This window comes from Spinacia oleracea, chromosome 5, assembly GCF_020520425.1.
Source record: "Spinacia oleracea cultivar Varoflay chromosome 5, BTI_SOV_V1, whole genome shotgun sequence".
NCBI classification, from domain to species: domain Eukaryota; kingdom Viridiplantae; phylum Streptophyta; class Magnoliopsida; order Caryophyllales; family Amaranthaceae; genus Spinacia; species Spinacia oleracea.
Genome location: NC_079491.1, coordinates 26,577,750 through 26,594,471, shown reverse-complemented (window position 1 = coordinate 26,594,471; position 16,722 = coordinate 26,577,750). Strand labels below are relative to the sequence as shown.

The 16,722-nt window shown below is 35.1% G+C and overlaps 1 protein-coding gene and 1 long non-coding RNA gene across 12 annotated transcripts; one reads left to right on the top strand and one right to left on the bottom strand.

The window, feature by feature from the left end:
- The first annotated feature begins 464 nt into the window (after positions 1 to 464).
- On the top strand, positions 465 to 5,426 carry LOC110785112 (uncharacterized). Of its 11 annotated transcripts, none has more exons than XR_008922080.1 (7): positions 465 to 906; positions 2,580 to 2,669; positions 3,159 to 3,331; positions 3,419 to 3,481; positions 3,595 to 3,654; positions 3,752 to 3,904; positions 5,062 to 5,411. It is a non-coding gene; the product is annotated as an uncharacterized lncRNA (long non-coding RNA). The 11 variants fall into 11 exon arrangements; XR_008922075.1 differs by having other exon boundaries at positions 466 to 906; positions 3,123 to 3,331; positions 5,062 to 5,409; XR_008922082.1 differs by having other exon boundaries at positions 466 to 906; positions 2,580 to 2,635; positions 5,062 to 5,408.
- Positions 5,427 to 10,833: 5,407 nt separating this feature from the next.
- LOC110785137 (probable pectate lyase 5) lies at positions 10,834 to 15,637 on the bottom strand. The gene is made up of 4 exons (XM_021989581.2): positions 15,146 to 15,637; positions 13,631 to 14,489; positions 12,982 to 13,187; positions 10,834 to 11,176 (listed from the first exon to the last, which is right to left on the bottom strand). The coding sequence occupies exons 1-4, from the start codon at positions 15,289 to 15,291 to the stop codon at positions 10,882 to 10,884; spliced, it is 1,506 nt and encodes a 501-aa protein (XP_021845273.1). The 5' UTR covers positions 15,292 to 15,637; the 3' UTR covers positions 10,834 to 10,881.
- Positions 15,638 to 16,722: the final 1,085 nt, after the last annotated feature.

The window sequence follows — 16,722 nt, the reverse complement described above, 5'->3', positions numbered from 1 at the left end:
TGTCATATGAATCATAACCTAACATCCCCGACCTTATTAGTAAACGTCCCCGACTCTCAATCTCTATTACGTTGGATGTACGTTGAGCGATCTCCACAATAGGGATCACAATGGAACCTATGGCCGTTGTGGTCGAATATGTTCGCATGGGCTTCGGCTTCCCTTGCGTATCACAATAACTAGGTTTTGTCAGTTTTCCTCAATCACTAGTAGAAAAATTGTCATTTGCAACTCATCAATTGCAACTCACGCAAGTCATATGGGTTGCAAAATAGGTTTGGTCAACGCGGGTCAACTATTAAATGAACTACTCGCAGCGAATTCATTGACCCCGAGTTGCCAAAAAACAATTTTTTTTGAAAAAAAAAAATTCGCAGCGCGTAGAGACTGTACAAGTTGCAATTAGTGGAATAAATTGCAACTCACGCGCTTGTCAATTGCTGCAATTCAAAATAGTTGCAACTTTGGCCTGTGAGGTTGCTGCAATTTATTTCAAACACTCACTCAAAACCTCCTTGTACTACGCAGATCTAGATCGATCGAATTCCAGAAAAAATATCCAGTGAAACCTTCGAATCTCCATGGCCAATTTCTGCCCTAATCTACACAAATCTTACCCCCATTTACTCCCTTCTTCATCTTCGGTTTGCTCCTTCGCCGCGCAGCCATCGGAAAACGTTTCACCGGCAGTAACTAAATCTTTTCAACTTCCACCGCATATCTCACCGGCGGTAACTTGCTCTCTCCTCCGCGCAAGGTTTTCTGTTCTTTTTCAACTCCCACCGCCTATAACACCGCGAACGCTGTTGCTTAATGATTGAAATTGTTCTTTTTCAACTCCCACCGCCTATAACACCGAGAAGGGTGGATTTATCTGGGATTTCCTTGCAATTATCCGAAATTGAGGTCTTCCTCTTTCTCTCTCGTTTGAGTTTCGCGTTTTTGTGTTCTTGATTACTGATTGAAATTGTTGGATGGTTGAACTTATTGATTAATTTGTTATTTCTTTTCCTCTCTCGTTTGATTTTCGCATTTTTAGGTCTTGATTGATGGTTGAAATTGTTTGATTGTTGAACTTATTGATTAATTTGTTATTTATTTGGCTGTAGGTAGTTGATTAATTGTTTTTCTTTAGGGATTTGTCACTGTTTTAGCGTTGTTGATGTGGTTGTGATTTCTGTATACTCTCAGAAACAACTTCTCTAATAATACTACAGGTTAGGGTAAGGCTCCGAACATTTGGAAGACTGACCCTATCTAGACCCCACCATTGGTGATATCCATTTTACTGAAGGTTTTTCATTGTTAAATTATTTATTTGAAGATCAAAAGAAAGCAACAATCCAATATAAAATATGAAGCAACAGCACGATGACAGTAACATGAAAATAACAAAATGCTTATGGGTAAAATTTAAAACCAAAACTCAATTCATTTTTTGATTTTCTGAACTGGATTATCAGATTATCTCAGTAATTTCAGTTCTTAATCCTGGTAAAATTCTAATATTGATTTAAAGATTAAAAAAAAGATCAAATTCAAATAGTCCAATTTAATTAGTTGCAAACAAACTCTAGTAATTTTTGGATTATAAGTATTTATAATGTAAATTACCAAATAAGAATACAACAGAAGTGTAAGAAATATAGCAGAAGAGTAATTCATAACCGGAGGAAAGAATGAATTATATTCTTGGGATTGTAGGTGAAGTGCTTAAACGAAAACGACCACAAATGGAAAACACAGATAAAACTGCTGACTGGTCAGCTTTAAGAATGCAAAAACTAATAAATGCAATGGCTACGAAGAATCATTTCTATATAGGTATCCACCCATCTGGTAACATTGAAAAGTGATCCAGTCTTACCACTCTGCGGGTCAGAAACTATTCACTAGTAGAGAAAACGTCATTTGCAACACTGTTAACTCTCCTTCTCTCCCTATAACTCTCCGTCCATTTCAAACCCTAGAATTCTATCTCTTTGTTTCGTCCAAATCGTTCAATGGGATTTCGAAAAAGAACTTCGATCTGGTTCCTTCCAACTCCCCTCGTGCAAAAGTATATTTCTATCTATCTCTAAATCTCACCATTTTTTTCCTTTTCTTTCTCATTTTTTGGATATGCTGGTCGATTATTTTGAAATAATGTAATGGGTTCAACTCTAGAGAGAAAGACGATTAACTCCACTCTCGCTCATTGTTCTACCTTTGCCTCGTTGATTGCGGTAAGAATTCGGTTCATAAACCCTTTGTTTTCTTCGAATTTGTTTGATTTATAATGTTTAGTTGGTGATTATTTTTAGGGTTTATTCTGTTTAACATATTAATTTGACATAAATTTCTGGGTTTCTGTCGGTTAAGAGACCGATTCAGCTCCTTTTAGGTTATTTTTTTATTATTATTTTCAATGTTATTTCTCTCAATTTTGTTGAATTCGGGGCCAAAGTAGGTAAATGTTGTCGAAATTTGTTGAATTATGTCGATTTTGTTTTTTAAGGTTTTTCCTTTTTGAAGTTTCTACTGAATTTCGATTTAGGGAATTTTGCTGATGCATTTGTTTAATCTGGATTTTGCTGCAGAATCTCCCATTGTTGCGGATATTGCAAATATTTCTTGAACTGCAATACTGGAAAAGGTACGGAGTATCACCATTCTGCGTTTTTTTTATGGTAAGGGCAAGTTAGTATTGGGTCTCTTCAAGTATGGTAGAATTTTATTGGGTAGTTTTTAGATTGAATCTTGTTTTCATGCTCGAAGTTGGATACATACCCTTTACTCCCTTTACTGCTGATGTTGTTACAACATGGTTATGAATTACGGTTAATCGGTGGTTATTCATATTGTTAGACATTACTTAAGAAATGTGTATTTTACTTTCGTCTCTTTACTTTCAATTGTGTTTTCTTAATTTTTTTAGGTTAATGAATGGTAAAGATAAAGATAAATCCCCTTCTTGTTGGTCTTGAGCTCATTTAAGGCCTCACTCATCTTGTTATCATGCAGACCATAACCTGAAAAATGCTTTTAGAAGATTATTTTTTTGTATATATATAATAATAATATTTATATGATTCCGTAGGGCTTAGTGACTTCCTGTTTTTTTCGTATTTGTATTATTGAAGGGATTGCAAACCCCAAGACTGTGTCTGTTCAAGCAGGAGGCAAAGACTCAGTAGTGCTTACTACAACAAAGACCAGGAAGCAGAATAAGCCTGCAAGTACGCAACACAAGTATGCGAAGAAGAAAGATTTCAGTTGGATTATGCAGGCAATTCATTCAGGAGCAGATCTGGAGGCTGCTATTTCAAATTGCATGGGATACAAAACTGAGGTATTGTCAGTCACCTGCATTCTTCTATACTGCTCACTTACTCGGTTCTTTTTTGAAGACATGATATTTTATATATGATAACCTCAGGGTCAAGGCTTTATGGTTGGCGTGAATATCGATCCTCTTCCTGGATTGCCAGCTGCATTTTCGGTAATCTTTTTTTACTGCTGTCCATTTCTGTTGCTTGCTTCTCTGTTGGTTCTATGTCATATGTATGCTAGGTACACTTTTCAAGTAATGTTGTATATCCTTTTTTTTTGCAGGATTTGCTTCAGTTTATTTTGGTACATGTGGAAGATAAGAATGTGGAGCCGCTGCTTGAGGTACCTAGATCATACATCTTCACATCTCTGGTTCACTTTATCTCTAATTTGGTTTAAATAACTCACTTTTTCCTAAATCCGACCTAATAATACACAGGCATTACTAGAGGCATGACAGGAACTCCGACCATTGTTGTTCAAATCTCACAATCGGCTGAAGGATCTAATATTTTTGGATATTGCTCTTGATTCTTCTGTGGGGACAGTCATTGAAAGGGGTTACGAGGAGCTGAATAATGCTGGACCTGAGGTATACATTGATTGCATATTCATTTTTCCAGTGGTTGAAATTTTGTCAGCTTCATGTTCTGAGGTCAATTTTGAGAATTGTTGCTCCTTGTGCTCCCTTAATTTTAATGATTAGTAAACTGAAAATCTCCGTGCCTAAATCTGTGACACTACCATGACTTTTTGAGAATTTATTTTTATTTTTTTAATTGGTAAGGAGAAGGACCCTACTGGACAAGCAGGTAAACTCAGTTGAGCTTAACAAACCAGAGCCTTTGAGAGTAGGGGGAAGGAGAAGGGGTCCCCCTACACAACTTCTCGAACTCTCATCTTGCAGGACTCCTAAAACGTGCATAACCATATTGGAATGAGTCTTAGAAAGTTTAAACAAAGCATATAAAACATGTAATTAGTTTAAAATGAGTCCATAGGTTCATGAGTTCGAAAACGTATCATTTTAGCCTAAATATGTCCGTAACGACCCAACAAGCCTTAAACGTGCATAACTTGATTGGAATGAGTCTTAGAAAGTTTAAACATAGCATATAAAACATGTATTTAGTTTAAAATGAATCATTAGGTTCTTGAGTTCAAAGTTGGTAGCGAAAATGCCTCAATTTGGCCTAAATATGTCCTATAACGACCCAACAAGCCTAAAACGTGCATAACCATATTGGAATGAGTCTTAGAAAGTTTAAACAAAGCATATAAAATATGTAATTAGTTTAAAATGAATCATTAGGTTCATTAGTTCAAAAATGGGAGCGAAAATGTCTCATTTTAGCCTAAATATGCCCATAACGACCCAACAAGCCTAAAACGTGCATAACCATATTGGAATGAGTCTTAGAAAGTTTAAACAAAGCATATAAAACATGTAATTAGTTTAAAATGAGTCCATAGGTTCATGAGTTCGAAAATGGGAACGAAAATGTATCATTTTAGCCTAAATATGTCCGTAACGACCCAACAAGCCTTAAACGTGCATAACTTGATTGGAATGAGTCTTAGAAAGTTTAAACATAGCATATAAAACATGTATTTAGTTTAAAATGAATCCTTAGGTTCTTGAGTGCAAAGTTGGTAGCGAAAATGACGGTATTCAAGTCACTCTTGCCTATACCAAGTTCTTTTAAATTAGTTTTCGAGTAACTAATACCAAGTTTTTGCTTTTTGAAGGGTTATGTACAAAGAGAAACGCCATACTCTAATGAGGAGTTAGAAGAAACTCGAGAACAATGGGCAAAGTATTTTAAGGACAACTATTTGAAGGATGCCGGCGAATGAGTTTGTTGTCTAGTAATGTTATGTTTTATGTTTTTGTTATGTGTTGGATATGACGTTGGATGCTAATTGGAGCTATATATGGTTGTTGGAACATATATGTATGTTATGTCTTATATACAGGTGTTTATAAATTCCCGTTTTGTCCGGGTTTCGTAAATTACAAGGGAAACTATGGCAAATTTTTTGCAACCTATTAAACTATTTATAATGTTTTTATTATAATTTTTTGTCAAAACAATAGGATTGTCCAGGGATAAATATATAAATATGCATCTGACCGGAGCTATTATATATTTTTTTTTATATAAAGAATTAATTGCAGCGCGTGTACTGGCACTGCGCTGCAAAATGACAACTAATAGCAGCCCATATGTCTCAAACAGCGCTGCAACTACTTTTTATTTGCAACTTATAGGGGTCAAACAGCGCTGCAACTCATACACTATTTGCAACTTATACAGGTCTACCAGCGCTGCAATTAACCTATTATTTGCAGCGCCTATGACCGCTGCAAAAAAACTTACGGTATTTGCAGCCATCACAATTGCAGCGCGCGAAAACGCTGCAAAAAGCCTGTTTTACCCGCGCTGCAAATGTGATTTTTTCTACTAGTGAATGTCATTGAAAACTAAATAGCGACTCCAATGACTAGTAAAAAGAGGCTAATGCCCACAGTTAGTCCCATTATACTTAATAGGATTGTCACATCCTCGAGCACAGTTGATTCGACCCATTCCATAGGAAAAGTGCCTCGTCCTTAGCCGACCCCCTCACATATGTCCCATTCGTCTCAGGCCCTATATCGCTTCATTCAGGATGAATTTGGGAAGATGATTATTTCTCATTGGTTTTAGTTATAGACTGAAATCATAAAAGTGAGGAGAAGATAGAGTAGAAGAAGGGAAGGGGAGAAGGGGGGGGGGGGGGGTTGTGCGGGCGCGGAGAGGAAAGACTAGAGAAAAATGTAGAGAGAGAGAGAGAGTTTTTTTCGGTTTTGTAGTCTCTAATCTTTGTAAAGAGCTCATATAGGCTTTTGGTTTATCTTTTGGAACACAAGAAAATTAAATGGAAAATAATGGAGTGTATAGATAGGTTCAGTTGAGGGATCAATCACACGACACCGACTAGGGGAATTTTGAAGGAGGGAATCTCTTAACATTCGTCACTTCCGAAGAGCCTAACTTGTTAACCCGAGTCCCATGCAAGACATTGGCCCAAAAAAATATTTTTCTTATTATCTACTCCCTCCGTCCCTCGGGACCAAGACAAAGGAACGTAGTCGCTTAAGCGATCGGAGCGAGCAATAGATGAGATTGAATCAGACAGAAGGTTCACCCCTCTCCCTTCAAAGGGGGGATTGGGGTTCCAAACCTTGCTCTTTGGCCTAATACTCGCACCACTTTCCTTTTTGGGCCGTCCCTTAATACTTGCACTGTTTCTATAAATAGAAAATTTTACCAATATTATATTATTTCTCACACTTACCTACTAACCCACCCACACCCCTACTCCCTACAAAAAATCATTTAAAAATTCATACCTCTCACTCACCACTCCCTTCCTCTTACATATTCCCCACTAACTATATTAAAAAATACTCCACTATCAACTAACACCTATTAAATTAATAAGTCAATTCAAATGTTTTAAACTCCGCACCGATCAAACCGGTGCGAGTATTAAGGGATGAAGGGAGTACGTAGTATAATTTTATTTGTAAGTTACTCGTACTTGTATCAAACTACGATATGACTATAAACTCAAAAGTTGACTAGATTCACCCGCAATCCAACAAAAAAAAACAGAGTAAGTGATTGACATTTCTAGACTTTCAATCCATGGAAATAGTGATCTCGTATAACATTATCCAATATATCTTGAACCAATTACACCAGACCCATAATGATCATTTACACGATTTGACAGTTCTGCCAAAATGTTAACTGTATATGAATGGGCCATGAGGCCCAAGACGCAAGATTAAAAGATTAGATTATGGTACTTGTTAAATTCTTCATCCTTGTCCACAAAACTTGGTGTCCTTTTTGTTGTGTTTGATACCTTTCCAAAAGTTATTTGCAACTCCACTACCAAAACAATGCAAAAAATATGTAAAAGGCCCAGGAATGGTTGAAATTTTTTCATCGGGTTATCACAATTTTTTCTTGATTGTGACTTAGCAATTAAACAATTGTATAAATTGATATTAAGAAAATATACATCGAAAACCATTCAACGATATTATCATAGCAACATTTCTTAGTAAAAAGAATATTGTCCAAATAAATATATAAACCACGACCTTGGATTTTTAGAGAATCCCGCTTCTATATCATAAGACATTATTCTACTTCTAGTATGTGTAAAAAGTCAAACGAGTAAGATATTATGAAACAAAGGGGTACTATTCTCTAGATTACAACTTGATAATTATTTACTCCCCGTTTTTTGTAAAATACATCACTTGTCTTCTATGCATGTTTTTTTTAAATACATCACGTGTATATTTGGTAATTTCTACTATATTTATTATTTCCTCTCTTTCCTTCTACACTCAAAATATTCTTTCTATAGAGATATCTCATATAAGTACGTAATGCGTTTAAAAAGACTCGGGAGTGAGTATATTGAAAATTTGACATGCTAGATAAAACATAAAGCTGAAGTTATATGGAAATTGATGAGCATTGGTTGGTGTAATGCATACCTTTCTATGAATATAAGAGACAAAAAAGTGTCTTAGTCGAGATTGGAGCCCGGCGCGGCCGGACTTGGAGACTTGGTACCACCCAACACCCATTACTAGACCTGTCAAACGGGTCGGTCGGGTCGGGTTGTAAAAAATTATTTTCGGGTTCGGGTTAGATCGGGTCGGTCACTTTCGGGTTCGGGTTTACAAATGCTTGTTCAAGACCCAGAACTTTCGGGTTCGGGTCGACCCAACGGGTTGAGAGATTTTAAAACGCGCATTATATTTTCATTAATTTAGGTGATAAATATACAAAATATGGGCACAAATTAACAAATTTTCCTACATAAGTTTATATTTAGTCAAATTCAACCATAAAATGGCGTATAGTTCAAATTAAAATCATATTACACACAATAATAGTAAAAACAGCGTGTTTATTATGCTTAAATTTTCTCATAATCGCATTTATTACTATAAATACAACGATTTTCAATCGGTCGGGTCCAAAACGGGTTCGGTCGGGTTTTGACCCATTACTTTTCGGGTTGCTCGGGTTCGGATAAAATCGGGTTACGGGTCACAAAATCTTGTTCAGGACCCAGTATTTTCGGGTCGAGTTCGGGTCGGTTTTCGAGTCGGGTCGATTTTTGACAGGTCTACCCATTACCCATAATATTCGGCGGTGTTGTTTTTATGTCTCAATGACATGGATTACACTCTCTAAATATGTAACCGGTACAGTTTTACTTTTAAAAACAACAATAAAGTATTGTAAACTACTTACAGTTTTTGAGTGTATTTAATTAGTTTATTTAGATTATGTTTGGTTCCACAAATTCTTATTTACAATGGGTGTACAATAAATATTGTACACCGAAGTAAAAGTTGACTTAAAATGCTTTAAAGTTACATTTATATATGTAAAAGTTATCTATTTTTTAATGATAAATTTTTCATTTGAATAAAAAATTATTTCTTCAAAATCACTAATAATGTATAAATTAATCATTTAACCCTTTAAAATGTTTATCTATCAACTTTTTAATTTTATAATATAAAAGTTATAGAAAAATAGGTTAAAGTTACGAAAAACTGCATAAAAGTTATCTTGGTGTACAATAAATTTATTGTACACCTTGTGCGCGCAAGACCTTTTGGTTTAGTTCACCTTATTTTGATACTTTTTTACTTATTTAGATCATTTCTGATCTATATGAGGAGTATATTTTTTGATGCGAATCTATATGAGGAGTATATGTATTATTTCCATCAACTACCCAATATGTAAATCATTTCGCATTTATCTCTATTATATAAGTGTAGAGGTGAGATTATTTTAATAAATTCACTTTTGGTTTTCCCCCCTTGATTTACTAAACTACTATTCACACTTACAGAATAAAGAATATAATGACAATCTATCCAATAGGAAAAACCAAAAGAAGCATTTTAATCAATTTAGCCCCTTAAATAAATTTTTACCATTTTAATCAATCTGTTTATATGCGTTCGGCTCTATCTAACTTATATGTTTCTTATATTCGCACGCATCGCATTTATAATCTAATTTTTACATGTTATTTCAGGCTAAATATAATAATACAAATCTATTTCTTATATTCGCATGCATCGCGTGCATATAAGATTAGTAAGAAATTAATCAATCCCATATGAACATTGAATTTAGCAGCGCGCTCTCTCAACTTTCGTCATCACTTATTAAACGAAAATCATCATAAAATTCCAAAAAAGGGAAAATATAATTGTGCCAGCGTTGATTAAATTATTTAGGGTCCCATTATTAATATACTTTCATTTTGTTAATCCTTTTAAATTCCCGCTATCGAACAATTTTTATCACACAGTTGGTGGTACTAGACTCATAAAAGTAAATATTTTTTTGCACCAAAATAGCAAATTCACAAAAAACAATAGTGACATTTTGTTGTGTAATATATATGTACATTGTCTAATCGATTACTATGTATTACTAGTGTTTATGCACGCGATGCGACCGTAAAATTTTATACTACACACATTGGAATAACAATATTTCTTAAAATAATGAAGTATTATACTTCCTCCGTCATTTAATACTCGCAACGTTTGGACTTTTGTCACTATTCATATAATCTACTTTGACTATTTGTAGTGTTTTTTATATAAGATAAAACATAGTCATGTGGGATCTTGTTAGATTCGTCTCAATGTGTATTTTCAAAATATCAACTTTTTATAATTTTTGCATAAAGAGAATTTAAGATATAAATGATCAAAGGTGTGCATCGGCATGCGTGAAACTAACAAACGTTGCGAGTATTAAAAGACGGAGGAAGTATAATTTTATAAATATTAATTAACATTAAATAACGAGGTAGAGTACTGCATAGGGGGACACTAAAAAAGGCAACCTCAAGTCTTCAAGAGTTGGGTTATAGAATAGATATAAATGAGAGAGTGAGGGATAGCTCAGTTGGTTAGAGTTTCCACCCCGATTCTAGGTGATCTTGAGATCGATTCTCATCCCCACCCTTGTGGCTCATTCACACAAAAAAATAGAGATAAATGATGGAATATACGAGTACCACTTAGCCGGAGGGTTTAGCCAAGTGACTTTCTAAAACCCTTTAATTTCACTTACAATTTGTTGAAATCGCAATCATATCAATTGGATATGAAAACCATTTGCTTTATCATATAATGAGTCGTTGTTCTCCTTTCAACTAAGCTATAATTTGGTCTGATGTGATGTAGGAACAATTCATAATTTTTGTTTGAAAGAAGAATGTACAATTCATAATTAGTGGTTGATATGTCTCCTTTTCTTTTTTCCGCGAATGAGTCACAAAAGCAATACAAATACATAGCCCTCAGTCTTAACCATTAGGTTAAAACCTCATCGACAAATGTTCCTACTTATGTTATGGGAGGAGAAAGGAAATGATGGATTATAAAGATGTATAACCTTGACCTTGAATAATGATCTATATAATTACTTCGTATTAATTTTATAAGCCTAGCTATAAAAGAAAATTACCATTTGTGGTAAAACGTAAAGTCAAAATAAGTAATGTTGACAAAATGATGAATGCTTGACAACAAGGTGAAGATGGTGGTGCACTGCTAAAAAACAATCCACCTTCTCCTCCCTCATAGTAGTCTCCTTCTCCTGGAGGGTTATTGTAACCGCCTCCCGTGCCGTACATGCCTCCAGGGACACCCCCAGCGCCACCAGGGACCGCACCACCGCCACCAGGAATTAGCCCACCACCGCTACTAATGCCACTACCTCTTGATCCAGGATTCGCTATGCCTCTGTATTATCATTATATAAAAATAAAAAAAAACCATGCAAATAATGAGCAATGTGTATATGATAATATGACCACACACAAATAAGGAGCAATGATTTTGGGACATATATCCACGTTAAAACACAATTTTATACGGAATATATTCTACTGAGGTGCTAAATTCAGTTTCGATCCGCCAATTTGCCAAACACAAAGTAGTTCCACAAGTGACATAAAGTCATAATACACTGATTTAAATAGAAATGTCACTTATTTATTGCCTTTTGAACTATTGAAATATGGAGTAATTATTGAAATTTGGTGTCTACAATAATCCGCGATGAACTTTCCCCTGATTACTCGATTTAAGCCTTATGATGGCATCATATAAGTCGACATCAAACTGCCAAAGTAAGCATCCACCATCGAATCATCGATCTATCAATGTCTCACCTTATTTGTATATGAATGTATTCCCTCAAACAATTGCATGAGAAATTGATACCTATTGTACTATTGTGTATTGCTTTTAAAACTTTTGACTTGCAAACAATTTTTGGCCAATGATCTCGATTGGATTCTAAGATAATGTTCTTTTACATGTTAGATTTGCATATTTCCATGTGAAAAAGTGGCTTTTTTATATTTGAAGAACTGTATTAGGAATTTAGGAGTAGAATAAAGTGAAAGTCTTTTGTTTATTTATCTTAGTTAATTTTGAGGTAAAATTAAAATTAAAATCTTTATTTCTAGCACCTATTTCTTTAACGTTCTCATATCTTTTGTTAAAGATACTAATGATCATACAAACATTCATGTTATTTGTGTACACGTATTAAAATATTCCTTCCATTTCATATTACTTGACCACTCAGTTAACTAACTTTTTTTCAATATACTAGGTATTATATTACCTAACATTTTCTAAAAACTTATGCATAACCTTAATACTCTGTTAGGAGTAAAATAGCGTTTATATGAATGACGGACCAAGTGTCAGGGTAACAACCAAAAAACACAATAACAAGGTTTAATGTGAATACTCCGTATATAGGATGAGGCTTTCCCCTGTTTACTAAACAATAATATCTGCTTAAATAAGTTGATCTCTTATGTTGAATTTGATGTATTGCATCCCGGCCTATTCCCTACTGGCCTACAACTCTTGTTTTCGCATAATTAATTGATGCAATATCTAGAAGAAGAAAAAAGGCAGATATTGAAAATTGTGTTAAATAGGACACGGCTCAATCAGAAATATCTACAAAGTTTTAGGGGAAAGGACCAAAGAATATATGCATAAGAACATGGGTGACGAAGCAAGGTGAGGCTGAGGCAGTTATTAACCCTCACTCACAATTAGAATGGTCCATTTATATTTTATATAGGTGAGGGACTGAGGGATGTATTCATGTATTATGTATTTATGTATATCATCAATAATGTTGGCCGCACTACACATTTGAGTGTATGTACGTACATCAATTATTGAGTTGGAATTAATGTGACATGTACGAAAAGCAAATCGAGCAGCAGATTGGATAGTAAATGTAGGACATTTAGTTAGTAACACTATGTGTATTGAATCTTGTAATAGTCCCCAATTACTGTCCATTTTAGATAGCGATTACTTAGGAGAACTCCTCGTGCGGAGGGGCTCCTAAGTTACTTTCTCCTTACCTTTCGAAAAAAAAAAAAAATGTACGTGTGACAGGATGTACATTCTTTAAGTACACTATATATAGGTACATAAAGACTCGAAACATTATTATGCATGTAGGAAATGCAATTAATCGAACGAGACTAAAAGGAGAATTAGAAAAATACCGATTAGGAAGCAAGATGCCGGCGTAGAGAGTAAGTTGGTCAATAAAAGCAGCAGGTTTAGGTTCCATACTTGAGGCTAGGGAATATTGAGGATTAACCCCATCACCTGATGGCACAAAGAAGGCTCCATTCATCATTAAATCACCTTCTGTTCTCCAATTCCAACCTTCCCATTCTTGCCCATCTGCATCCAACCTTCTTGTTACCTAAACAATTAACACCATACATGCACAACTTTATTAGACCTCTCAACTTCAATCAAGATCATTAAATATAATTAGACTAACCCTAGCACGACTGTATCCATGGTCTCACTAATAAAATGTGAGTGACAATGTGCGTTAATCATACATTCTGAGGGGTAACTTTTGAATTCTCACTAATTCACTATAGGTTTCATGCAACACTTTACTCATTATTGAATAGCCTAATACTTTACATAATAATGCAAAACCTATCTATAATGCATGCGTCACTAAATCGAGTAAGAATCTTATCATAGTTATGAATGCTTTATTCAAGGAAAGCAACATTTGAGCAAGCCACTTGTACGTATAATCTCTTGAATGCATGTGAACCTAATAAAAAGGCATTGGATTGATCTAATTAAAAGAGTATGTATGTTGCAAACCAAAAGTCGGGTCTGTACCTCCTTGGCATTTGGATTGGGTGGTGCAATGTACCGATTTCCTTGGCTGTTGATAGTAGGTCTAGAGCTACCACCTACCGCGTACTCAACCCAACTCGAGTAATCGTTATTCACCACATGGAAATACCCAAACCGGCACCTAGGCATCCTTTGATTCAATTCCTCACCAAATCGATTGAATGCCACCGTTACCTGCATCCCTCTATCACCAAAATAGTCGTCACTATGCCCAAGTAACATCACCTTATCGTGATTAAAGAAGTGGTTGTTCGATATTGTGATAGCCGTTGATCCCACCGTACAATCAATTAGCCCATCCGCGCAATTAGACAACGTGCAATGGTCTACCCAAACGTTACTCGACGAAAATATATGTAGCCCATCACCATCTGAGTTAGCTGGATAACAATGATGTATGTTAATATTGTGAACGATCACATTAGTAACATGCTCTATTATTATGCACCCTCCACCGGTTATTTCCACATGAGCACCACGCCCGTCAATAGTTTTAAAGCTAGTGACTACTAGGGGATATTTGAGCTTAATAAGCATGTCACTACCAAATATAATCCAAACCGGGCCAGGTTGGCTCACGGCGTCTCTTAGGGTCCCCGGCTTAGGCTTATGTGGGTTCGGGTCCGAGGAGTCCGTGACTACATAAATGGGCCCACCTTTGCCTCCAAGTGCCTTGTAACCAAACCCAATTGCACAATCAGCTAAGTGTTGCCGGTCAGAAGCCCAATTAGGGTCACATTTCCAACAATCATCAATTGGATTACCCGTTCCACAAGAAATTTGGTCCTTTTCTTGCAAGGACTCTAGGGTTTTCCTCCTGCTTAGAGAAGCATTAACTCTCCTGCAAGAAAAGCAGGAACACAAGACTTATGTTATGCTTCAATAACTTATTTTACAGGAAATAAAAAAATTAAATTTTAAAATACCCATTAAAAAATAAAAATTACCCACATAAAATTTGATTAAAATAGTGGAATCTAGATTGTAAAAATTCAATAATTAAGTACACCCAGATGAAATTCATTTGAAAACAGAGGAAAACAGAACTGAGGAAAAACTATAGTTGACAAATCTCTGAACAAAAAAAAAAAAAAAAGCAATACATAATTCATTAGCCGCCCCTTTTTAGTTTTTGAGCATAGGTAGTTATCTAGGTTGCACTGAGACGGATACAAGAATGCTGGACATTTAATTACATTGCGACATTAGAGTTGTATAGTACCTGAAAACAGAATGAATTAGGTAGAATATATACTCAGCTGTAATAAACCTAAAATACAAAGTAGAATGAATTTGGTACATTTACTACATTATCATATATTTCTTATAGTCCCAAAAAAATAAAAAACCAAGGAATTGAAGCAGAAATCCTACATTAAATTCCTAAAACAGAAGAAATCAGGTAACAAAATTACAACTTTATTAATCCACAAAAGGCAAATAAATCACTTCAAACAAAAAACAAACCAAACAAAAATTGAAAAGAGAGCTGCTAACCTGTGAAATTCTTGAACAATATGTTCTGGATAAGGGTGTTCATGTTGGAGAGTAAGATTAAAAGCGGAAGACGAAACAAAAGAGAAGAGAAAATTGCAGGAAAACAGGACAATGAGAATAACATGAATGTGGGTTCTTTGAAGCATACTTGCTTCAATATCTATGGGTAGAATGTGTAGAAAAATTTAAGAGAAAGAAAGTGGAATGAGGTTATATAGTAACAAGTTACATAAGTCTTGATAATTGATAAAAATAATAATACGGAGCAATTGAATGTGTGAAACGAGTTTGTGATAAATTAGTTACTTTGTTGGCAGGTTTTTAAGATTATTTGAATGAGAAGAAAGGAAGATTAATTTTGGAGAAGAAGAGTTTATGATTTGAGAAGCAGTGATTTTGGAGAGAGAGAGAGAGAGAGAGAGGGAGAAAGAGAGAGGGCGGGAAAGAAGGAATAAGCTGCTCCCAACCCTGAACTGGAACTCTACCTTGCTTCATCGTATAGTTTAAAAGGAAATGTGGCGGCTGATGCTTTGTTAGATAGTGTTTTGGAGGTACGTCTTAATGGTGTGTTTGGTAATTAAATTTTAATGACCGATTTAATTTTTGTTTATTTTAGTTATGTTAGGGAGAAGGGTGTCAGAAAGGAAAATTTAGGGAACGATAAAATTATGTAAATATGGCGTATTTTTTTTGAGGGGAAAATATGGTAGGAGTATTTTTTTTGGTGTTAGCATCCGGTTCACTTTTAGGGCTAATTCGAATTCGGGGCGAGTTTTCGGTGGTTAGGTTTCAGTCCCCTCTCAATTGTTGTTGCGGGGGATCGAATACGGGTTTTCCCTACCAAGCTCAGCCTCAATCACCACTTAACCAACAGACAATTGGTAAATATGGTAGGAATATGATTATATGTCATATTAGTTTTTTTTTCTTTTTGTTGCGAATGAGAGTCACCGGGCAAGATAAATGGGGACGAGAAAATACGAACCTGGAAATCTATTGTACACAAACCTTCAATCTTAAGTCTTAACCAATAGGTCAAGACATCCGTTGATTTTTATTACTATACTAGTATAGTACCCGTGCGATGCACGATTTATAATCTAAATATAAATTTATATGAAAATCTGGTAGACAAGTATCATTAAAATAGTGCTTATAGATATTCCCCTAATTAAAGCACTGACGGATAAATTTATTATTGCCCCTTTCGGTTTTTTATTTATTTTAAAAAAAATAATGGTACATGGACAAAATTATTTTAAAATCCATTCATCACCCCCTCTCAAGCATTAAGTTATCTCATCCACTCTTCCTTTCGGTAGTCATACCCACTTAATACTTGCCTCATTTACCTCATTATTCGATCACTTAATGCCTACCCACCCCTCCCAATCCCCATCTCGAGAGGTCGGATACAAAATAAAATTCATCCAAGCTCCATCACCCACCTGTGTAAGCCCACCCCTAGAGTCAACCTTTTTTTTTGGTAAAATGTTTTGGCTTCTTCGATAATTCAATTGTCTGATTAGATTAAATTGAGTAAATAAATAAACATTATAATATGTACGTTAGTAGTA

What these genes read in the sequence shown, in the direction of transcription:
- LOC110785137 (XM_021989581.2), bottom strand. Translation starts at nt 15,291, where the DNA reads ATGCTTCAAAGAACCCACATTCATGTTATTCTCATTGTCCTGTTTTCC. An exon ending in CCAATCCAAATGCCAAGGAG is followed by an intron (nt 13,188 to 13,630) that starts GTACAGACCCGA and finishes TTAATTGTTTAG; the next exon opens with GTAACAAGAAGGTTGGATGC. An exon ending in GGCATCTTGCTTCCTAATCG is followed by an intron (nt 11,177 to 12,981) that starts GTATTTTTCTAA and finishes ATGATAATACAG; the next exon opens with AGGCATAGCGAATCCTGGAT.